This window comes from Bufo gargarizans, chromosome 9 (genome assembly GCF_014858855.1).
Source record: "Bufo gargarizans isolate SCDJY-AF-19 chromosome 9, ASM1485885v1, whole genome shotgun sequence".
Classification (NCBI taxonomy): domain Eukaryota; kingdom Metazoa; phylum Chordata; class Amphibia; order Anura; family Bufonidae; genus Bufo; species Bufo gargarizans.
Genome location: NC_058088.1, coordinates 191,471,057 through 191,493,976, shown reverse-complemented (window position 1 = coordinate 191,493,976; position 22,920 = coordinate 191,471,057). Strand labels below are relative to the sequence as shown.

General features: G+C 47.0%; 1 protein-coding gene across 1 annotated transcript in view; it reads right to left on the bottom strand.

Moving 5' to 3' along the window:
- Positions 1–14,955, bottom strand: part of CCDC180 (coiled-coil domain containing 180) — a 43,201-nt gene extending 28,246 nt beyond the window's left edge. The window contains exons 1-12 of the mRNA XM_044305602.1: positions 14,836–14,955; positions 14,505–14,695; positions 11,777–11,865; positions 10,745–10,854; positions 10,541–10,663; positions 9,259–9,369; positions 7,406–7,501; positions 6,314–6,477; positions 6,118–6,237; positions 5,712–5,791; positions 2,237–2,325; positions 18–140 (exon numbers count right to left, since the gene is read on the bottom strand). Coding sequence (XP_044161537.1) covers positions 18–140; positions 2,237–2,325; positions 5,712–5,791; positions 6,118–6,237; positions 6,314–6,477; positions 7,406–7,501; positions 9,259–9,369; positions 10,541–10,663; positions 10,745–10,854; positions 11,777–11,865; positions 14,505–14,695; positions 14,836–14,904 — 1,365 coding nt within the window. The 5' untranslated portion in view covers positions 14,905–14,955. The remainder of the gene's footprint in view (positions 1–17; positions 141–2,236; positions 2,326–5,711; positions 5,792–6,117; positions 6,238–6,313; positions 6,478–7,405; positions 7,502–9,258; positions 9,370–10,540; positions 10,664–10,744; positions 10,855–11,776; positions 11,866–14,504; positions 14,696–14,835) is intronic.
- Between the last annotated feature and the right edge of the window lie 7,965 nt (positions 14,956–22,920).

Here is a 22,920-nt window from a genome sequence, read left to right as displayed (position 1 = left end):
GACGACTGAACACTTACATTGAATATCTGATGTTTTTTCTCACATTCCACCTCGAATTGTTCAATAAATGGGGCTTGTTCCTTGGCCAGAAGAATCTCTGCCTCTTCCTTACTGCAAATGTTCATCTTTATTAACTGAGCCTGGAACCAAACACAAAACATATTCACCTACATGGTCTCATGGATTGGTTTAACCCCTCAATGTATAACGCCTTACATGTACGGCATTATGCGCATGTAATTGTATGGAGTGGGCAGCTGGGGTGACCCTGCTCCATATGTGGCGGGTGCCGGCTGTATAATACAGCAGTCACCCGGCTGCAATGACGGGGAACGGTAATCGCGCCAAACCCCACCATATTACCCTTCAGATGACACGTTCAAAAGCAATTGCAGCATTTGTGAGGTAAGGTAGAGGGATGCGTCTCCCTCTGCCTTCTGATCGGAGCCCCTACAGTGAAATCGCGGGGCTCCGATCGGTTACCATGACAGCCTGGGGCCTGCTGAGGCTTCTCAGGGCTGGCACAGCAACCTCCCTGCAAAACTGTGCATGAGGCACAGCTCAGCAGGGAGCGCGTCAGAATCCCAGTCACCCTAACAGCTCTCTATTAGGGTGAACAGAACAAGGGTTCTAGCTCCTTAAGGGTGCTAATAGTTATTAAATAAAAAAATAAATAAAAAAAAATAAAAAATTTTAGTTTAAATCACTCCCCTTTCCCAATTTTACATATAAAAATATATAAACAATAAAAAAAGTAATCATATCAGGTATCGTTGTTTCCAAAAATGTCTTAACTATTTAAATATTTTAAAAAAATTCCTGCGCAGTGAAAAACAAAAAAAACACACGATTCGCCATTTTTTGGGGTAACCTTGTCCCCCCAAAAGATTAAACAGTGATCAAAAAGTCGTACATACCACAAAAATTGTACCAATAAAAACTACAGTTCATTCTGCAAAAAACAAGCCCCTTACAGCTCTGTGGATGGAAATATAAAAAAGTTATGGCTGTCTGAAAATTGAGACGCAAAGAAAATTTTGATTTTTTTTCAAATGTTTTTTATTTTTATTAAAGTAATAAAACAAAATAAAAACTATACAAGTTTGGTATCGCCGTAATCGCTTTGAGCCGCAGAATACTAAAGTCATATCACTTTTAGCGCCCTGTGAATGCTGTGATGTCAAAACTTGAAAACCCTTGGCAGAATTGTGTTTTTTTTCCCCCAATTTTACCTTGCAAATAGATTTTTTCCCCGATTTCCAGTACAGGACACGTTAAATTAAACGGTGCATCTTGTCCCTCAAAAATAAGCCCTCAAATGGCTAGATGAATAAAAAATTTAAAAAGGTTATAGCTATTGGAATGTGGGGATTTAAAAAATAAAAATTTAAAATTAAAATACAAAAATAAAAATGGGCTGAAGGGTTAAAGAGACTGCTGGCAATACACAGGGCTAAAAGATCCACATAAAAATCATATCTATGGTTGATTTATTTTTGTATTTCCTCATTTGATTGCTGAATAAAGGATAAAACTATAGAAAGTCCTCTGCAATGACAAGAATGTGTTCTATGACTGATATGATGGACAGCGGGGTCCCTACCATAGAGGCAAGTGACGCAGCTGCTATGGGGACTGTGGTGGGAGGCAGTGGAATTGAACTGCTTTACCAATGTGCTGTGACACAGTAACAGCAGCTACCTGCAGCAGCCACCAGGGGGAGCTCATCGCACACAGATTTATGAAGGTCCCGGCGAGTTCAGTCCAAGCTGCATAGATGCATATGGAGTCAATCACCTCTAATGGTGGCTGCAGGCAACCAGAATTATGCAAAGCAGAGCTTTCCTATACAGATACATTATGCAATCAATAATAGGATTCTAGACCTAGAAGCAAAATGACGGGCATTCATTTCAGGTCTAAATAGTAAGCTCACGATTCCTTGTGGAGTTCTGATATTTTAGACCAGGTTTTCTCCTAGATGCACTTCATACAGTACTTTTAGGAGAAAATCCTGTCCGATACCTGTTCGTTCTGTTATGTTCATGCCTCCGCAGATGGATTTCCATTTTTTAAAGAAACTATGTTGTTTTTTTTCTTTTTGATTTAATGTATCTATTCTCTCCATTGGATTTCCATTTTGATAACTATTAACAGCTATGCCAGGAAAATGAGGAGGGGTGATAAGGTACCTGCCACCTGCTTATCCAAACGGAAATCGCACAGAACCACTTACCTTGCTCATGTCCGACTTTGCTACACATCTCTGGATCACATCTGACTGAAGGTCACGGAGTTTGTCTAAGAATTGTGAACCTAAACTGTCTGCAAGAACACAATGGAGGAAGAAACTACAGATCAGTGCGGTCCCGTATATTCATCAGTAGACTTGTCATATGCACATAAAGAAAATGCCGTAAGGCTGCTTTCACACTAGCGTTAATACTGTCCGGTATTGAGATCCTTCATAGGGTCTCAATACCGGAAAAAAATGCTTCCGTTTTGTCTCCATTCATTGTCAATGGGGACAAAACGTAACTGAACAGAACGGAGAGCTCCAAAACGCATTCCGTTTTTATATATCGGAGAGCAGCGTGCTGCGGTTTGCTTTCCATCCTGGGATGCGGAGCAAAATGGATCCGCATGACCCACAATCTAAGTCAATGGGGACAGATCAGTTTTCTCTGACACAATAGAAAATGGATCCGTACCCCATTGACTTTCATTGGAGTTAATGACGGATCCGTGTTGGCAATGTTAAAGATAATACAACCGGATCCATTCTTGACGGACGCAGATGGTTGTATTATCAGTAATGGAAGCGTTTTTGCTGAACCCTGCCGGATCCAGCAAAAACCACTAGTGTGAAAGTAGCCTAATATACTGGATTAAATGATGCTGCATAAATAGAAGTGAATCTCAGTAACGGTAAATCTCTCTGTAAATCTAACATAAAATGTGTGGTAATTTATGATCCATAGTCCTGTTGTCAGCCAACACTTAGATAATAAGGACTTGCAGTTTATGCATTTCCTTAGTATAATCCTTATTAAAATCCTGACTTTTAAAGAGGTTGCCCCATCTCACACTTTGGTGGCATATCACTAGGTGCGGGTCCCTCACCTCTCTCCAGAACGGGGCCCTGAAAGAGAGTGCCGAGCACTGGCTATTTCCGGAACTCCCATAGAGGTGGCCGTGCATGCGCTGTGCACTCTCCTTCGCTTTGGGAGTCCAGTTCTAGAGATACAGTCATGTGAAAAAATTAGGACACCCTTTGAAAGCATGTGGTTTTTTGTAACATTTTTAATAAAAGGTTATTTCATCTCCGTTTCAACAATACAGAGAGATTAAAGTAATCCGACTAAACAAAGAAAACTGAAGAAAAGTCTTTTCAAGATCTTCTGTAAATGTCATTCTACAAAAATGCCTATTCTAACTGAGGAAAAAGATAGGACACCCTTGCCCCTAATAGCGAGTGTTACCTCCTTTGGCTGAAATAACTGCAGTGAGACGGTTCTTGTAGCCATCTACCAGTCTTCGACATCGGTCTGAGGAAATTTTACCCCACTCCTCAATGCAGAACTTTTTCAGCTGTGAGATGTTTGAGGGGTTTCTTGCACGTACAGCCCTTTTCAAGTCACCCCACAGCATCTCAATGGGATTCAAATCTGGACTTTGACTTGGCCATTCCAGGACTCTCCATTTCTTCTTTTTCAGCCAATCTTTGGTTGATTTACTAGTATGTTTTGGGTCATTGTCATGTTGCATGGTCCAGTTCCGCTTCAGCTTTAATTTTCTAACTGATGGTCTCACATGTTCTTCAAGCACCTTCTGATACACAGTAGAATTCATCGTGGATTCTATGATGGTGAGCTGACCAGGTCCTGCTGCAGCAAAGCAGCCCCAAACCATGACACTTCCACCTCCATGCTTCACAGTTGGTATGAGGTTCTTTTCTTGGAATGCTGTGTTTGGTTTACACCAAACATGTCCTCTGCTGTTGTGTCCAAATAATTCAATTTTGGACTCATCTGTCCAAAGAACATTATTCCAGAAGTCCTGGTCTTTGTCAACTTTATCTCTGGCAAATGTCAGTCTGGCCTCGATGTTTCTCTTGGAAAGCAAAGGTTTCCTCCTTGCACACCTCCCATGCAAGTTAAACTTGTACAGTCTCTTTCTGATTGTAGAGGCATGTACTTCTACATCAACAGTAGCCAGAGCCTGCTGTAGTTCTCGAGATGACACTTTAGGGTTTTTGGAGACCTCTTTTAGCATCTTGCGGTCTGCTCTTGGGGTGAACTTGCTGGGGCGACCAGTCCTGGGCATGTTGGCAGTTGTTTTGAAAGCCCTCCACTTGTAGACTATCTTCCGGACAGTGGAATGGCTGATTTCAAAATCTTTTGAGATCTTTTTAAATCCCTTCCCAGACTCATAGGCTGCTACAATCTTTTTTCTGAAGTCCTCTGACAGCTCTTTTGCTCTCACCATGGTGCTCACTCTCACTTCAACAGTCAGGAGCACACCAAACTAAATGTCTGAGGTTTAAATAGGGCAAGCCTCATTCAACATGCAGAGTAACGATCTACTAATTATGTGCACCTGGTGTGATATACCTGTGTGAGATCTGAGCCAATTTAAGAGGGAATACATGTGAGGGTGTCCTATCTTTTTCCTCAGTTAGAATAGGCATTTTTGTAGAATGACATTTACAGAAGATCTTGAAAAGACTTTTCTTCAGTTTTCTTTGTTTAGTTGGATTACTTTAATCTCTCTGTATTGTTGAAACGGAGATGAAATAACCTTTTATTAAAAATGTTACAAAAAACCACATGCTTTCAAAGGGTGTCCTAGTTTTTTCACATGACTGTAGGTGCGGAACCTGACTTGTGTGAGATTGGTCAACCCCCAAGTGTTTCAATAAGGTATATGTACTGTAGAACTCTTGACCTTTTCTATGTCCACCCCACATGATCCAAGTAGTGCATTCACACTGCGCTTGTAGTGCACGTTTAGCATATACGCTGGGAAAGCTCCTGGCACATGATGCAAACGTGTCCACATGGTTGGCCCCCAATAGTCTCCTTTTGGCCTCTGGGACAGAATACATTGGTATACCAGATTTTGATGGATATAGAATAACAAGGCACATTAGTAGAGGGAACAGAGGCCCCTTCCATGGGAATCAAACATTTACCCCTCCAAACTTTCTGGCCCGGATCAAGCCGGGTCACCCTCTTCAGTGTGTCGACCCTTGGTGAGGGAAGCTACGCTGGAATAAAGGGGACTTGAAGTAAAGCTGACGCGTTCACTGGTGGGTTACGGCAGATTTCTCCTTGTCTTTTAGATGTAAAGAACAAGCGGTGAGTTTGGTGATAGTATCCTTCCTCGCCCCTGGGTAATGGGGCTTCTACCCCCTGTGTGCAGGCAGGCATCTCTGCCTCCTACGGACACTAAGCTCTGATGTATGAAGAGAAGTATGGCTGATAGGAGGAGCGTGGTGTCGCCTCTTAGTGGAAGGAGCTATACCGATTGTCTTCCAGTGACATCAGTGAGAAAACACAGTAGACTTCGCATAAACTACAGTATAATTTGTGGAAGATGGAAGCACTGTATGCCTATACAATGGAATCCGTCAAAGGCATACATGGGAAACTGAAACGCAGTGTGACTGCACCCAGGCAGTATCCTTATTATACAATGATGCCACTTACCTATCTGCTTGTTTAGGGCCAGGAGAGAATTGTGCCATTCAGTCACGGCGGACTTAGTGCAAGTTGGAGGGCCAAAGTCACTGTGAAAAGAAAGTTTTGCTTAGATTTACTACTCCAGCGACTGTAGCTGATGTATAGATGGTAGAAACAAATTAAAGGTATGTTCATTGTGGGGTCAGACTAGGGGGATGCCCACCAATCTCATGAATGTGGGTCCCAGAGTCCCCTGTGTGAATGGCACGGTAGCGCACATGACCACTGTGGTCTACCATGCTCTTAGAAGTGAATGGAGCGGTGGTCATGCATGCGCACTACCGCTCCATTCACACAGTGGACCCTATTCTCATGATCGTACAATCAGAACCTACAACATCCCAGCACTGTTAGGCTATTGCCCCTCGGGTACCTGACTGAGCAGAGAAGCTGGAGTCTCTTCTCACTGAGCGGTTCACAGAGATCCATTAGAAGATCAGCTTCAGTTTTCATTCTTCCTGGGACTTCATCTATTTCACGTTCTACAAACTCTCTGCAAAATACAAAGTTACACCCTGGAATCTGGAATAAAGGGCCCATATTCCACGCTATGTTTCTACACAATTCACCTGAATTCCTGGACGATCCTTTCCTTTTGATGGGTTTTCCAGGCCTTTATCAGATCTTGCCACCGGAGGCGCTGCAATCCTTCCCTTTTCAGTTCAGCTTCCATGAGGTTAAGTGAAAGTTTGGAGACAGCTCGGTGGTTGGCTAATATAGCCTGATTTATCATCTAGGAGAACCGGGATACAAATCATGTATGGACTGTATGCGCTGTGATGGAAGTTACTGGAGGGTGGGTGGACAAGTCGCCAAACTATTAGGCCGAATGCACGCCGTGAGCGGTCCGTGGTATCCCAGTCTGGATTCCTGCTGAGAGCAGGAGCACATGGCATCATTGGCTGCTATGACACTGTGCGCTTCATGCCGCCGCCGCACTACAGTAATACACTGGTATGATCTATACGAGTGTATTACTGTAGCGCAGCAACGGCATGAAGCGCACGGCGTCATAGCAACCAATGACGCCGTGCGCTCCAGCTCTCAGCAGGAATCCAGGCCAGGATACCACGGACCGTTCACGGCTGTGGAACACGACCATGTGCATTCGGCCTTAGCTAAATGCGAGGTGTGTGACTGTAAGCAACGTCTGCACATTGGCCGGGCTGTTCCTGGGATTGTCCAGCTCTTTGCATTTAGTCATACTAATCTGTACCCCGACGCTCTGTTCCAGATCCATCGTTCCTTTCAGCGACCTATTGAACCGCGTCCTGTAAACTTCCAGATTGACAGAGTCACATGCAACGCTGCAGCCAATCACTGGCCTCAGCAGTTATGTCCTCAGGTGACACGACGCAGCAGTAAAAAGCCATTACCGCTGAGAACCTGTCATTAGCTGCAGCGGAACATGTGACCATGTCCATCCGGAAATGTACAGGGCTAGGACTGGAGGACCACTGAAGGGATCTGGAACAGACCAGTGGGGAGCAGGCGAGTATGTTTTTATTTTTTTTGGTATGGCACAGATATGTTAATGAAATTTCTGCGGTCGATCTTGCTCCCAAAATACCCTATTTACATGTATGGAACCGATTTTGTAGTAGATTTTGCAGTACATCTGCTGTGCGTGAATATCCCCTCAAAGCTTCAGCACGACTTACCATGGCTTCCTTATGTATAAATCTATGGACATCAGATGGCATGAGAAAGCAAATGTCTGTTAACTGCACAGCGAATTTCCTCAGCACTTCTGCAATCTACAAAAAAAAGTGACATAATTAATGGGGTGGGAGCACAACCAGTACAGAAATGTGGGTGGCAATTCAAAACGCCTGCATTAGGGGCCTTTACTGCGTAACACATGGTGTATGTCATTTTTACAGGATGCCTCTATATAGAATAGGGTCTTTGCCTATAATATTCTGTACAGCAGAAAAGAATAGGTATACGCACATATACTGGCCTAACAGAGACTAAAAGGACAACCGTCACCTGAACGGGGCCCTATGGATACGTTTGATGCATAGGTTGACAGCTTTTCCAATGCAAATGTACAATGCACTTTTACAGAAGTGGTTTGGAACACGTGTGGGTTCCCATCTGCGTTTTTAATTCCGGTGGAGGATAAGACTGACGGAATTCACCGTATCCGGCAGGACAAAAAAATATATATATACTACACACAGCATTTCTTGTCTGGCCAAAAGTGTCCCGATCCCTGCCGGATCCCACTGAAGTGAATAGGGATACGGTGGTGGCTATGCCGGATACGGTAAACTCCTTCGCTGGAAGTTAACCGCGCAGATGTGAACCCGGCCTTAGAAGGGTATTTTTAAGCTGATGGATTTTGTTTTACTTGATTTACTATGTAACTTCATTCTGGATGCAGTTAGGACTCCAGCTGAAGTGTTGGTTTTATGTGTCACTGTAAGACACGGGCGAGTTTTCCGCACGGGTGCAATGCGTGAGGTGAACGCATTGCACCCGCACTGAATCCGGACCCATTCACTTCAATGGGGCTGTACAGATGAGCGGCGATTTTCACGCATCACTTGTGCGTTGCGTGAAAATCGCAGCATGTTCTATATTCTGCATTTTTCACGCAACGCAGGCCCCATGGAAAGGAATGGGGCTGCGTGAAAATCGCAAGCAAGTTCGGAAGCGGTGCAATTTTCACGCATGGTTGTTAGGAGATGATAGGGATGAGCAACCCCGGACCCCATTAAAGTAACATGGTTATAAGGGAAAATAACAGCATTCTTAATACAGAAGAAGATCCTTCTATCTTCATTCAGCAGGACCTGCGCTGACGTCACCACGTGGTGAGCGCGATTACGTCAAAAAGGTCCTTTTGCAGGTCCTGAAAGAAGAAGAAAGAAGACGATGCCGGCTGCGCGATCAAGTGGATGAGGAGAGCTATAATTTTTTTATTTTTTACCCCTCAATCGACATTTTAGTAAGCATTCTTTATTAAGAATGTTATTATTTTCCATGTTATAAGGGAAAATAATAAAATCTACAGAACTCCGAACCCAAACTTCAGTGAAGAAGTCCGGGTTCAGGTCTGGGTACCACATTCCGTTTTTTATCACGCGCGTGCAAAACGCATTGCACCCGCGCGATAAAGACTGAAGAACGCAACGCAATCGCAGTCAAAACTGACTGAAATTGCCTGCGCACTCTCGCAGGTTTCCCGCAATGCGCACGCTACGCATCCAGAGCTAATCCGGAACGCCCGTGTGAAAGAGGCCTAAGACTACAATAAAGGAACCATTTTTACTATTATTATCTATCGTGTTCTGTTCATCTTGTGGGCTCGGTAAAAGGGCCCTTTGGTAGTCAACATGCTCTTACTGTACGGGCTGCCATGATCCAGGCAGGTAGAAGTTATGTGTCGCTCCTTTTTCACGTCTGTAAAAGTTCTTATTATTGTCAGATAGGTCACTGGAGAAATCTACGCGGCTCCTTAGGTCTTCAGGCTTATCTTGCCAAGGCCTGAATGATCTCAACCTACCCGATCAGTTCGTCTTTCCTCCACTTCCAGCAAAGTCATTTCTGAGTCTCTTATGTGCCGTCTCCTGTGACCAGACTCCTCCACCACCTGCGCCCAGAGTTCATTCAGAGCCTAGAGAGACAAAAAGACAAGTCTATATCCCGAGGAGAAGAATTCAGAGTAACACCAAGTGCTTCTCGGTGATTACTACTACTCATTTTGATAGGTCTGCTAGCTGTCAGTGACTAGAACAGTAAACGGTTAAGGCCACTTTCACACTCGCGTTTGGTGCGGCTCAGTCATGGATCTGCACAGACGGATCCGTTCAGATAATACATCAGTCTGCATCCGTTCAGAACGGATCCGTTTGTATTATCTCTAACACAGCCAAGACGGATCCGTCTTGAACACCATTGAAAGTCAACGGAGGATGGATCCGTTTTCTATTGTGCCAGATTGTGTCATAGAAAACGTCCCCATTGACTTACATTGTGTTTCAGAACGGATCCGTTTGGCTCAGTTTCGTCAGACGGACACCAAAACGCTGCAAGCAGCCTCCAGAGCGGGATGGAGACGGAACGGAGGCGAACTGACGCATTCTGAGCGGATCCTTTTCCATTCAGAATGCATTAGGGCAAACTGATCCGTTTTGGACGCTTGTGAGAGCCCTGACCGGATCTCAGAAACGAAAAGCAAAAACGCGAGGATGCAAAACCGTCTTGATCACGTCTAACGGATTGACTGTAACCAGCCTTGCACATAGGTCAGATGTAAATGATCTGGATGGATTATCAGCCTCTGGATGTAAGGCTATTTCCAATTACTGCCAGCAAACAGAGCTACTGAAAATGGGGAGAAATATACATGCAAATTGTGAACAGAAAGCTGTAGCATGTTCTATTACACATTGATGAAGTTTTATGTACAGACTGAATGCCTGATTTATCCCGGACAGTACAAGGGTCAGCTCACTCATGGGCGGTGTACGTGCGATATATACGTCATAATGCATACTTCTGACATGTGACCATGTATAGTCACACAGTGGCATACGTCACCCATAGGCTATCGAGCTAAATAATGTCTGTGTACAATCATGCGGCAGACTGCGCTGTTCCACCTTGTAGATGGAAGGTAAACCAACTTACCAGATCGATGGTGGGTGGTCTCTGGGGGCCCCTGGATACATCGGACATATACATTCGTACTGCAGCATGAACGTAAACTGGGGACAATCTAAAGCATCACTTGGACACCAATCCCCCCCGAATCACCTATCATATCTATGGCGTGAGACACTTACGGTCAGCGTGAAGCCTGCGTTCTTGTCTTCATACTTTTGGAATATCAGCTCTGTCTTTTTATCGGATTCGCAGATCTTCCCCTGGAGACTCTTTCCGGCCTCCATGACCAAGGTCTCCATTTCCTGATGGGAAAGGAATGAGAGACGATGAAAAAGCAGGACGGTCCGGGGCATAACCAGAGCCAGCGGTGGCCTCAGCCTGACCTTACTAATGTCTGCCAGTTCCTTCTGCAGGGCGCACATGGCTGCATCGTGCCGCTCTTGCCTATGGGAGGTGATTCGCTGCAGGATGTCACTGTCCGTCTTCTCGGGAACTGAAAAATATATGAAAACATAAACTGAGTACAATTAATGGCTGCAAGCTTGGCGTGAAGCAAAACGGTAAAAGGGTCTACAACATGGCTGAAGCCAGAGATTTCTGCTCTACAGAAGGCGGCTAGAAATATTCTGTAATGTGTCTGGAACATAAGGGGCAAGAACGCAACCAAAGCATCTCAGCAGTTTGTGCGCCCCCTTCCAGTCAGGGAACTGTAGCACCCACAGACCCCCCCATCAGTGAGACACCTATAGAGACGACCAACGCTTAGGCCTCGTGCACACGACCGCACTTTGCTCTGTGTCTGACCTGCATATTTTGTGGACTGCACACAGGCCCATTCATTTCTGTGGGTCTGTGGGCCTCCTCGGAGCTTAGCAATCATTGTGCAGTCCATTGTATAGCGGCTGTGCTTGGTATCACCACCTAGGCCCAATTACCCTAATGGGGCTGAGCTGTGCGTAGGCCTGTGACGGCTAACCGCCGCACTCCAGCTGTGGTAAAACTACAACTCCCAAGATGCACACTTGCTTGGCTGTTCTCAGAACTCCATAGAAATGAATGGAGCATGCTGGGAGTCGTAGTTTCACCACCCGGACCCAGCACCCTCCCAGAGGTTAGCCATCACTGGCCTAGGAAGAGCCTCTTCACACTGCAGATTGGTGGGGTGCAGAGAGTCGGACCCCACCAATCAGATACTGATGCCCTGTTCTGAGGATAGGACATCAACCACTTTAAGGAGGCAGGGTTAAGTCCTCCAAAATGTAAAATAAAAAAAAGTTCAAAAATCCAAAAAGCCCCCCAATAATTTTTTTTTTAAAAAAAGCACAAAATTCATAAAACAAACCCCCTTACAAAATGTGGAAAATGAAGAATGTATGGCTCTCGGACTGAAAGAACAAATCTATGACATCCCTCACCGATGACATCACACAGGCCGCGCACTTCCCGAGCTGCGGCCAATTCTTCGCTTTCCTGCGTTTTCTTCAGAGCTGCTGCTGTTTTATTCCTGAAAGAGAAGAGGAGCTTAGACCGAAGCCACCGCACACCATGCTCACCGGTACACAGCCGGATTCTCGGTGAAGCCGCCGCACCCTCAGGTCACACCACACACCATGCTCACCGGTACACAGCCAGATTCTCGGTGAAGCCACCGCACCCTCAGGTCACACCGCACACCATACTCACCGATACACAGCCGGATTCTCCGTGAAGCCACCGCACCCTCAGGTCACACCGCACACCATGCTCACCGGTACACAGCCGGATTCTCAGTGAAGCCGCCGCACACTCAGCTCACACCGCACACCATGCTCACCGGTACACAGCCGGATTCTCGGTAAAGCCGCCGCACACTCAGGTCACACCTCACACCATGCTCACCGGTACACAGCCAGATTCTCGGTGAAGCAGCCGCACACTCAGGTCACAACACACACCATGCTCACCGGTACACAGCCGGATTCTCGGTGAAGCCGCCGCACCCTCAGGTCACACCCCACAGAATACTCACCGGTACACAGTCAGATTCTCGGTGAAGCAGCCGCACACTCAGGTCACACCACACACCATGCTCACCGGTACACAGCCAGATTCTCGGTGAAGCAGCCGCACCCTCAGGTCACACCGCACACCATGCTCACCGGTACACAGCCGGATTCTCAGTGAAGCCGCCGCACACTCAGGTCACACACCATACTCACCGGTACACAGCCGGATTCTCAGTGAAGCCGCCGCACACTCAGCTCACACCGCACACCATGCTCACCGGTACACAGCCGGATTCTCGGTAAAGCCGCCGCACACTCAGGTCACACCACACACCATGCTCACCGGTACACAGCCAGATTCTCGGTGAAGCAGCCGCACACTCAGGTCACAACACACACCATGCTCACCGGTACACAGCCGGATTCTCGGTGAAGCCGCCGCACCCTCAGGTCACACCCCACAGAATACTCACCGGTACACAGTCAGATTCTCGGTGAAGCAGCCGCACACTCAGGTCACACCACACACCATGCTCACCGGTACACAGCCAGATTCTCGGTGAAGCAGCCGCACCCTCAGGTCACACCGCACACCATGCTCACCGGTACACAGCCGGATTCTCAGTGAAGCCGCCGCACACTCAGGTCACACACCATACTCACCGGTACACAGCCGGATTCTCAGTGAAGCCGCCGCACACTCAGGTCACACCACACACCATGCTCACCGGTACACAGCCAGATTCTCGGTGAAGCAGCCGCACACTCAGGTCACACCGCACACCATGCTCACCGATACACAGCCGGATTCTCAGTGAAGCCACTGCACCCTCAGGTCACACCGCACACCATGCTCACCGATACACAGCCGGATTCTCGGTGAAGCAGCCACACCCTCAGGTCACACCGCACACCATGCTCACCGGTACACAGCCGGATTCTCGGTGAAGCAGCCGCACACTCAGGTCACACCGCACACCATGCTCACCGATACACAGCCGGATTCTCAGTGAAGCCACTGCACCCTCAGGTCACACCGCACACCATGCTCACCGATACACAGCCGGATTCTCAGTGAAGCCACCGCACCCTCAGGTCACACCACACACCATGCTCACCAATACACAGCCGGATTCTCAGTGAAGCCGCCGCACACTCAGGTCACACCGCACACCATGCTCACCGATACACAGCCGGATTCTCAGTGAAGCCACTGCACCCTCAGGTCACACCGCACACCATGCTCACCGATACACAGCCGGATTCTCGGTGAAGCAGCCACACCCTCAGGTCACACCGCACACCATGCTCACCGGTACACAGCCGGATTCTCGGTGAAGCAGCCGCACACTCAGGTCACACCGCACACCATGCTCACCGATACACAGCCGGATTCTCAGTGAAGCCACGGCACCCTCAGGTCACACCGCACACCATGCTCACCGATACACAGCCGGATTCTCAGTGAAGCCACCGCACCCTCAGGTCACACCACACACCATGCTCACCAATACACAGCCGGATTCTCAGTGAAGCCACCGCACCCTCAGGTCACACCGCACCCTCAGGTCACACCGCACACCATGCTCACCGATACACAGCCGGATTCTCGGTGAAGCCGCCGCACCCTCAGGTCACACCGCACACCATGCTCACCGGTACACAGCCGGATTCTCGGTGAAGCCGCCGCACCCTCAGGTCACACCGCACACCATGCTCACCGGTACACAGTCAGATTCTCGGTGAAGCCACCGCACACCATGCTCACCGGTACACAGCCGGATTCTCGGTGAAGCCGCCGCACCCTCAGGTCACACCACACACCATGCTCACCGGTACACAGCCGGATTCTCGGTGAAGCCGCCGCACCCTCAGGTCACACCACACACCATGCTCACCGGTACACAGCTGGATTCTCAGTGAAGCCGCCGCACCCTTAGGTCACACCACACACCATGCTCACCGGTACACAGCCAGATTCTCGGTGAAGCCGCCGCACCCTTAGGTCAGCCCCCACAGAATACTCACCGGTACACAGCCGGATTCTCAGTGAAGCCGCCGCACCCTCAGGTCACACCACACACCATGCTCACCGGTACACAGCCGGATTCTCGGTGAAGCCGCCGCACCCTTAGGTCAGCCCCCACAGAATACTCACCGGTACACAGCCGGATTCTCGGTGAAGCCGTCGTAGGGCATGCTGTCCACCCACCGGCGCTGGCGAGGGGATAACAGCCCAGCAGAGCGGGTGTCCTCATGACGGACAAAGGGGATCTTTCCGCTCTCGAAACCTCCTACAAGCGGGGCCCACCGAGCCCGCGATTCTCCAAGGGACCGCACGAGCTGCACCTGCATCATCAGGGCAAAGGGTTAACAAGCAATTCCTCTAATGCACACTGCGCCAAATGTAGCTGCCAGGGAGTCACCGGTGGGTAAGCTATAGTGGGGGCAGGGTGGGGGTAGTAGTTACCAGCTGGGACTCTCCTCACCTCTGCATCGAAGATCTGTCTGTAGACCTTACCGCTCGGAACGACATGTACCGCCCCGACCAGAGCCATAGCGCCACCTCATGTACACCAGAGCGGGTCACCGGTCATCTGCCACCATCTTGGAAATATAAAGACACAAAGTACAGTGACGCTCTCCTCACCCAGAACCTCATCAATATAAAGACGTCCTTCTAGGATGAAGATACCAGGCGACCGGAGAAAGTGCGAACCCAAACTGCGGGCACCGGTACACTATCGCTTCCCTATGTACCTCAGATCTGACTTGGTGCACAGCTTTTCTATCATACCCTGCAATGGCTCCACCCAGAGAGTCCTCGTAAGCCTTGGCTCCACCCCAGAGAGTCCTCGTAAGCCTTGGCTCCACCCCAGAGAGTCCTCGTAAGCCTTGGCTCCACCCCAGAGAGTCCTCGTAAGCCTTGGCTCCACCCCAGAGAGTCCTCGTAAGCCTTGGCTCCACCCCAGAGAGTCCTCGTAAGCCTTGGCTCCACCCCAGAGAGTCCCCAGTGCAGGTGCACCTGTCAGCTATGGCTCCGCCCAGTGCAGGTGCACCTGTCAGCTATGGCTCCGCCCAGTGCAGGTGCACCTGTCAGCTATGGCTCCGCCCAGTGCAGGTGCACCTGTCAGCTATGGCTCCGCCCAGTGCAGGTGCACCTGTCAGCTATGGCTCCGCCCAGTGCAGGTGCACCTGTCAGCTATGGCTCCGCCCAGTGCAGGTGCACCTGTCAGCTATGGCTCCGCCCAGTGCAGGTGCACCTGTCAGCTATGGCTCCGCCCAGTGCAGGTGCACCTGTCAGCTATGGCTCCGCCCAGTGCAGGTGCACCTGTCAGCTATGGCTCCGCCCAGTGCAGGTGCACCTGTCAGCTATGGCTCCGCCCAGTGCAGATGCACCTGTCACCTATGGCTCCGCCCAGTGCAGATGCACCTGTCACCTATGGCTCCGCCCAGTGCAGATGCACCTGTCACCTATGGCTCCGCCCAGTGCAGATGCACCTGTCAGCTATGGCTCTGCCCCATACAGTATTTTGAGAAAATATCTGTGTTGCCCCAACAGACAGGAAGGAACAGAGATTTGTGTCATGTGACTTTTGGTATGACATACAGATGACTGGAACTAGTGGGCCCCCTCCCCCCACAGAACACAGGTGGGGGGGATGAGAACAAGCACCGTCGCTCACCTGAGCCCCGGACCCGGCGCCGTCCATCACCTGACCCCCGGACCCGGCGCAGTCCCTCACCTGAGCCCCGGACCCGGCGCCGTCCATCACCTGACCCCCGGACCCGGCGCCGTCCCTCACCTGAGCCCCCGGACCCGGCGCCGTCCCTCACCTGAGCCCCCGACCCGGCGCCGTCCATCACCTGAGCCCCGGACCCGGCGCCGTCCCTCACCTGAGACCCCGGACCCGGTGCCGTCCCTCACCTGAGCCCCCGGACACGGCGCCGTCCCTCACCTGAGCCCCCGACCCGGCGCCGTCCATCACCTGAGCCCCGGACCCGGCGCCGTCCCTCACCTGAGACCCCGGACCCGGCGCCGTCCCTCACCTGAGACCCCGGACCCGGCGCCGTCCCTCACCTGAGACCCCGGACCCGGCGCCGTCCCTCACCTGAGCCCCGGCGCCGTCCCTCACCTGAGCCCCGGACCCGGCGCCGTCCCTCACAGTGCGGCGGGGAAGCTTGATGTAACCACGGCAACGAGACGAAAACATCGCGGGAGCTGCGCCTGGCCGAGAACTCTCATATTTACATAAAGGGGCCGGCAGAGCCTTAGGGGCGGGGCTATTTGGCGCGACATAGATGGGAGGCGCCTGTATGTCAGAGCGCTCTCTAGTGGACACTGGGAGTTTTGACTAGTGACAGGACAGCAGTGGTGCTGTTCATTGCTGAGCGCCCAGTACAGTGTGACGGACCCTCAGCTGACTCCTCAGAACACGCAGGGTGTCATTTATCAAGGGACTATTGTAGTCCTAATAAAAAAAAAGTTGCAAGTCCCTTCCTTTTTGACATTTAGTCACACATTCCGTTTTACGCCATTTTTCTCAGTTGAGTGTTGGCATATAAAGCCGCTCTTAGTAAATAACGCGCCGCTGACCCTGAAGGGAGTGGGTTTCAGTGCGCGCACACGCTGCCGATTTTGTTGCAGAAAAGCCACAGATTAGACGCAGCTTCAGACGCAGCGTGAAATCTGCAATAAAATCCGCAGCCTTGGGGCATATTTATCAAACTGGTAAAATTAGACGTGCGCATTCGCTTTGTCTGGCTTTCCTTTGCTGAGTAGTTATTAAAAGTCGCACAGGCGTTGATGAATTAGACTCGGCGTACATGTATTAGTCTGACCTCCAGTCTGATCTATTTGCGCATCTGTGTGGAGAAAAGTCGCATGTCTCAGCGAAAGTGCGACTTTTAATACAAAAAAAACCCACAATTCGCCATTCTAAACCGATGAAGAGAAGTACGCCAGCCCTGGGGTGAAGTGTCTACAAAAATAGGTTGGAAAAAAGTTACGAAAACTTCTGAATTGGTCTAAAAAGGCGAAAAAGCCTACAAAAAACAGGCGCAATTTTTAAGTAGTAATTCGCCAACATTTACACCAGCTTCCAGGCATAAATGTTAGTAACTTGTCCGGGGCCCCGACACACGCCGGCTCCGCCACGCCGGTTATAAAGGGGACTTCCAACTATTTTTCAACTAAAATACTTGCAAGTCCCTGAATAAATGACCCCCACTGACTGTCGGGGCAAGAAAATCCACAGAATTTCTGTTTTGAAACCAGTGTGCAGGTAACCGTCATGTGTGTACAGACATGTAACTGGGTGGTATGCACTTATAGTGTGTGTACAGACATGTAACAGGGTGGTATGTACTTATAGCGTGTGTACAGACATGTAACTGTGTGGTATGTACTTATAGCGTGTGTACGTACATGTAACAGGGTGGTATGTACTTATAGTGTGTGTACAGACATGTAACAGGGTGGTATGTACTTATAGCGTGTGTACGTACATGTAACTGGGTGGTATATACTTATAGTGTGTGTACAGACATGTAACTGGTATGTATGTACTTATAGCGTGTGTACGTACATGTAACTGTGTGGTATGTATGTACTTATAGCGTGTGTACAGACATGTAACTGTGTGGTATGTATGCACTTATAGCGTGTGTACGTACATGTAACTGGGTGGTATGTATGTACTTATAGCGTGTGTACATACATGTAACTGTGTGGTATGTATGTACTTATAGCGTGTGTACGTACATGTAACTGGGTGGTATGTATGTACTTATAGCGTGTGTACAGACATGTAACTGGGTGGTATGTATGTACTTATAGTGTGTGTACATACATGTAACTGTGTGGTATGTACTTATAGCGTGTGTATGTACATGTAACTGGGTGGTATGTACTTATAGCGTGTGTACGTACATGTAACTGGGTGGTATGTACTTATAGCGTGTGTACATACATGTAACTGGGTGGTATGTATGTACTTATAGCGTGTGTACAGACATGTAACTGGGTGGTATGTATGTACTTATAGTGTGTGTACATACATGTAACTGTGTGGTATGTACTTATAGTGTGTGTACATACATGTAACTGTGTGGTATGTATGTGCTTATTGCGTGTGTATGTACATGTAACTGGGTGGTATGTACTTATAGCGTGTGTACGTACATGTAACTGGGTGGTATGTATGTACTTATAGCGTGTGTACGTACATGTAACTGGGTGGTATGTACTTATAGCGTGTGCACAGACATGTAACTGGGTGGTATGTACTTATAGCATGTGCACAGACATGTAACTGTGTGGTATGTGCTTATAGCATGTGTACAGACATGTAACTGGGTGGTATGTGCTTATAGCGTGTGTACAGACATGTAACTGGGTGGTATGTATGTACTTATAGTGTGTGTATGTACATGTAACTGGGTGGTATGTATGCACTTATTGCGTGTGTATGTACATGTAACTGGGTGGTATGTACTTATAGCGTGTGTACGTACATGTAACTGGGTGGTATGTATGTACTTATAGCGTGTGTACGTACATGTAACTGGGTGGTATGTATGTACTTATAGCGTTGTACATGTAACTGGGTGGTATGTATGCACTTATTGCGTGTGTATGTACATGTAACTGGGTGGTATGTACTTATAGCGTGTGTACGTACATGTAACTGGGTGGTATGTATGTACTTATAGCGTGTGTACGTACATGTAACTGGGTGGTATGTATGTACTTATAGCGTGTGTATGTACATGTAACTGTGTGGTATGTATGTGCTTATAGCGTGTGTATGTACATGTAACTGGGTGGTATGTACTTATAGCGTGTGTACGTACATGTAACTGTGTGGTATGTATGTGCTTATAGCGTGTGTATGTACATGTAACTGGGTGGTATGTATGCACTTATAGCGTGTGTATGTACATGTAACTGGGTGGTATGTACTTATAGCGTGTGTATGTACATGTAACTGTGTGGTATGTATGCACTTATAGCGTGTGTATGTACATGTAACTGGGTGGTATGTACTTATAGCGTGTGTACGTACATGTAACTGTGTGGTATGTACTTATAGTGTGTGTACAGACATGTAACTGGGTGGTATGTACTTATAGCGTGTGTATGTACATGTAACTGTGTGGTATGTACTTATAGTGTGTGTATGTACATGTAACTGGGTGGTATGTGCTTATAGCGTGTGTACGTACATGTAACTGTGTGGTATGTATGTACTTATAGCGTGTGTATGTACATGTAACTGGGTGGTATGTATGCACTTATAGCGTGTGTATGTACATGTAACTGGGTGGTATGTACTTATAGCGTGTGTATGTACATGTAACTGTGTGGTATGTACTTATAGTGTGTGTACAGACATGTAACTGGGTGGTATGTACTTATAGCGTGTGTATGTACATGTAACTGTGTGGTATGTACTTATAGTGTGTGTATGTACATGTAACTGGGTGGTATGTGCTTATAGCGTGTGTACGTACATGTAACTGTGTGGTATGTATGTACTTATAGCGTGTGTATGTACATGTAACTGGGTGGTATGTATGCACTTATTGCGTGTGTATGTACATGTAACTGGGTGGTATGTACTTATAGCGTGTGTACGTACATGTAACTGGGTGGTATGTATGTACTTATAGCGTGTGTATGTACATGTAACTGTGTGGTATGTATGTGCTTATAGCGTGTGTATGTACATGTAACTGGGTGGTATGTACTTATAGCGTGTGTACGTACATGTAACTGTGTGGTATGTATGTGCTTATAGCGTGTGTATGTACATGTAACTGGGTGGTATGTATGCACTTATAGCGTGTGTATGTACATGTAACTGGGTGGTATGTACTTATAGCGTGTGTATGTACATGTAACTGGGTGGTATGTACTTATAGTGTGTGTATGTACATGTAACTGGGTGGTATGTGCTTATAGCGTGTGTATGTACATGTAACTGGGTGGTATGTATGTACTTATAGCGTGTGTATGTACATGTAACTGGGTGGTATGTATGTACTTATAGTGTGTGTATGTACATGTAACTGGGTGGTATGTATGTACTTATAGCGTGTGTACAGACATGTAACTGTGTGGTATGTGCTTATAGCGTGTGTACAGACATGTAACTGGGTGGTATGTACTTATAGCGTGTGTACAGACATGTAACTGTGTGGTATGTGCTTATAGCGTGTGTACAGACATGTAACTGGGTGGTATGTATGCACTTATAGCGTGTGTACAGACATGTAACTGTGTGGTATGTGCTTATAGCGTGTGTACGTACATGTAACTGGGTGGTATGCACTTATAGCGTGTGTATGTACATGTAACTGTGTGGTATGTGCTTATAGCGTGTGTACGTACATGTAACTGGGTGGTATGCACTTATAGCGTGTGTATGTACATGTAACTGTGTGGTATGTGCTTATAGCGTGTGTACGTACATGTAACTGGGTGGTATGCACTTATAGCGTGTGTATGTACATGTAACTGTGTGGTATGTGCTTATAGCGTGTGTATGTACATGTAACTGTGTGGTATGTGCTTATAGCGTGTGTACAGACATGTAACTGTGTGGTATGTGCTTATAGCGTGTGTACGTACATGTAACTGGGTGGTATGTACTTATTGCGTGTGTATGTTTTTTGTTTTTTTTTAATAATTTTTTTATTTAAATTTCAAATACAAAGCAGATCCATAGAAATGGAGATAACACATTATTCTAGCTCTAAACATAGTAATTACAATTCTTTTTCCTTTTCTCTTCCCTTCCCCTCCCTCCCCCCCCCCGCCCTCCACGTGGGGACGCGAGAAAAAAAAAAAAAAAAAAAAAAAAAAGGAAATTTAAACACCTCCAACACTAAAGCAGCCAATTTTTCCATACCTGGTCGAGATTTAATGACCTTTTTTTATGATTCTTCAACACTCCTTCTTCTTTAATTAAATTATCTATCATTTTTCTCCATTGTCCCGCTGTCGGTAAGTCTACTTTTATCCATTTCCTTAGTATAAGTAATCTGGCCTGAATAGTACTTTATTCAGAACCAGTCGTGTTTTTTTATTTAGCTTCAAATGTTCAGTTGCCCCTAAGATACAAATTATTGGATCTCTGGGCAGTCGAACCTTCAAAAGCAAAGATACGGTTTCCATTATTTCTGTCCAATATCTATGGAGCTTGGGACATCTCCAAAAGCAATGTATTAAGTCAGGCTCTCTCCTCCCAACATTTTGGACACTTATCTGTTGCTTTCACTCCCATTCTTTTCAACATCCATGGAGATCGGTGTAATCTGTGTACTATAAAGAATTGTGAGATTTTATGTGAGCCCCTATCCGAGATTGTCGCATAATTTTTGAGAGCATCTTTCCAATTATCTTCTGTAAGGGAATCTAGATCCTTTTCCCATTTTCCTACAGCAAGCATTGTAATCGTTTTTCTCTTACCTTCCATCAAAAGCCTATATCTCCTTGCGGTTGTTCCTCCTCCTTCCCCTACTGCAGTAAACTTATCCAACCTGTCTGATTTTTCCCTCCTGTACCTATCCTCCTGGACCACTGTCCGCAGTGCATTCCTGAGTTGAAGATATTTATAGGTGTCGGTATGGGGGATCCCAAATTCCAGCACCATTGTATTAAAGTCCTTCAGCTTATCTTCCTCGAAGATCTGGTCTAAATATATCATTCCTTTTTTCCCCCAGTCTATATAGTCCCTTATTGTTTCTAATTCTTTTAAATAAAAATTTTCCATATCGGTGTATATTTCAAAAACCCTTTAATCTCCAATATCTTTTTAATTTCCCCCCATACGTGTTCTATTAGATTTAATATCCTATTGTCAGAATTTTTTTTACCCAAAAAACCAGACTCCAACACCTCTAAGTGATTTCCTCCCTCTTTCCAACCCCATCTATTTAATTCTTGCCTACCCACTTGACTATCTAAACTACCCTTTATATTCCCATATTGAGTTATTAGAAAGTACAGAAACAAATTGGGGACCGCTAAACCTCCCTCCTGCACTGGAAGCTGAAGGACTTCCTTCTTTATTCGAGGGATCGCACCCTTCCAAATAAAGTCCCCCATTAGTCTATCAAATAGTTTGAAGGTAGTCTGCGGTACTCTAACTGGGGCATTTTGAAGCACATACAGTATCTTTGGGAGAAAGACCATTTTTATTAAATTTACCCTACCTTGGATTGACATTGGCAGTCGTTTCCATATGTGTATTTTCGTTCTTAGTTCTCTTACTAAGGGAAGGACATTTAGTTTTTCATATTCTTCTATGTTTCCGGAGATTTGTATGCCGAGATATTTAAAATCTTCGTGTTTTTTGAGAACGTGCACCCGTGTGTCTCCCTGTAATTGTCTATCTCCTAATAATAACATATGTGATTTCCCCCAATTTATCTTTAGACCAGAGAAGAGCCCAAACTTATCTATTATCTCTATCACTCTGTTAAACTGGTCCCCAGTGTTTTGCAAAAAAAGTAATATATCGTCCGCATACATTAACAATTTTTCTTCTCCACCCGCGTATTGAAAA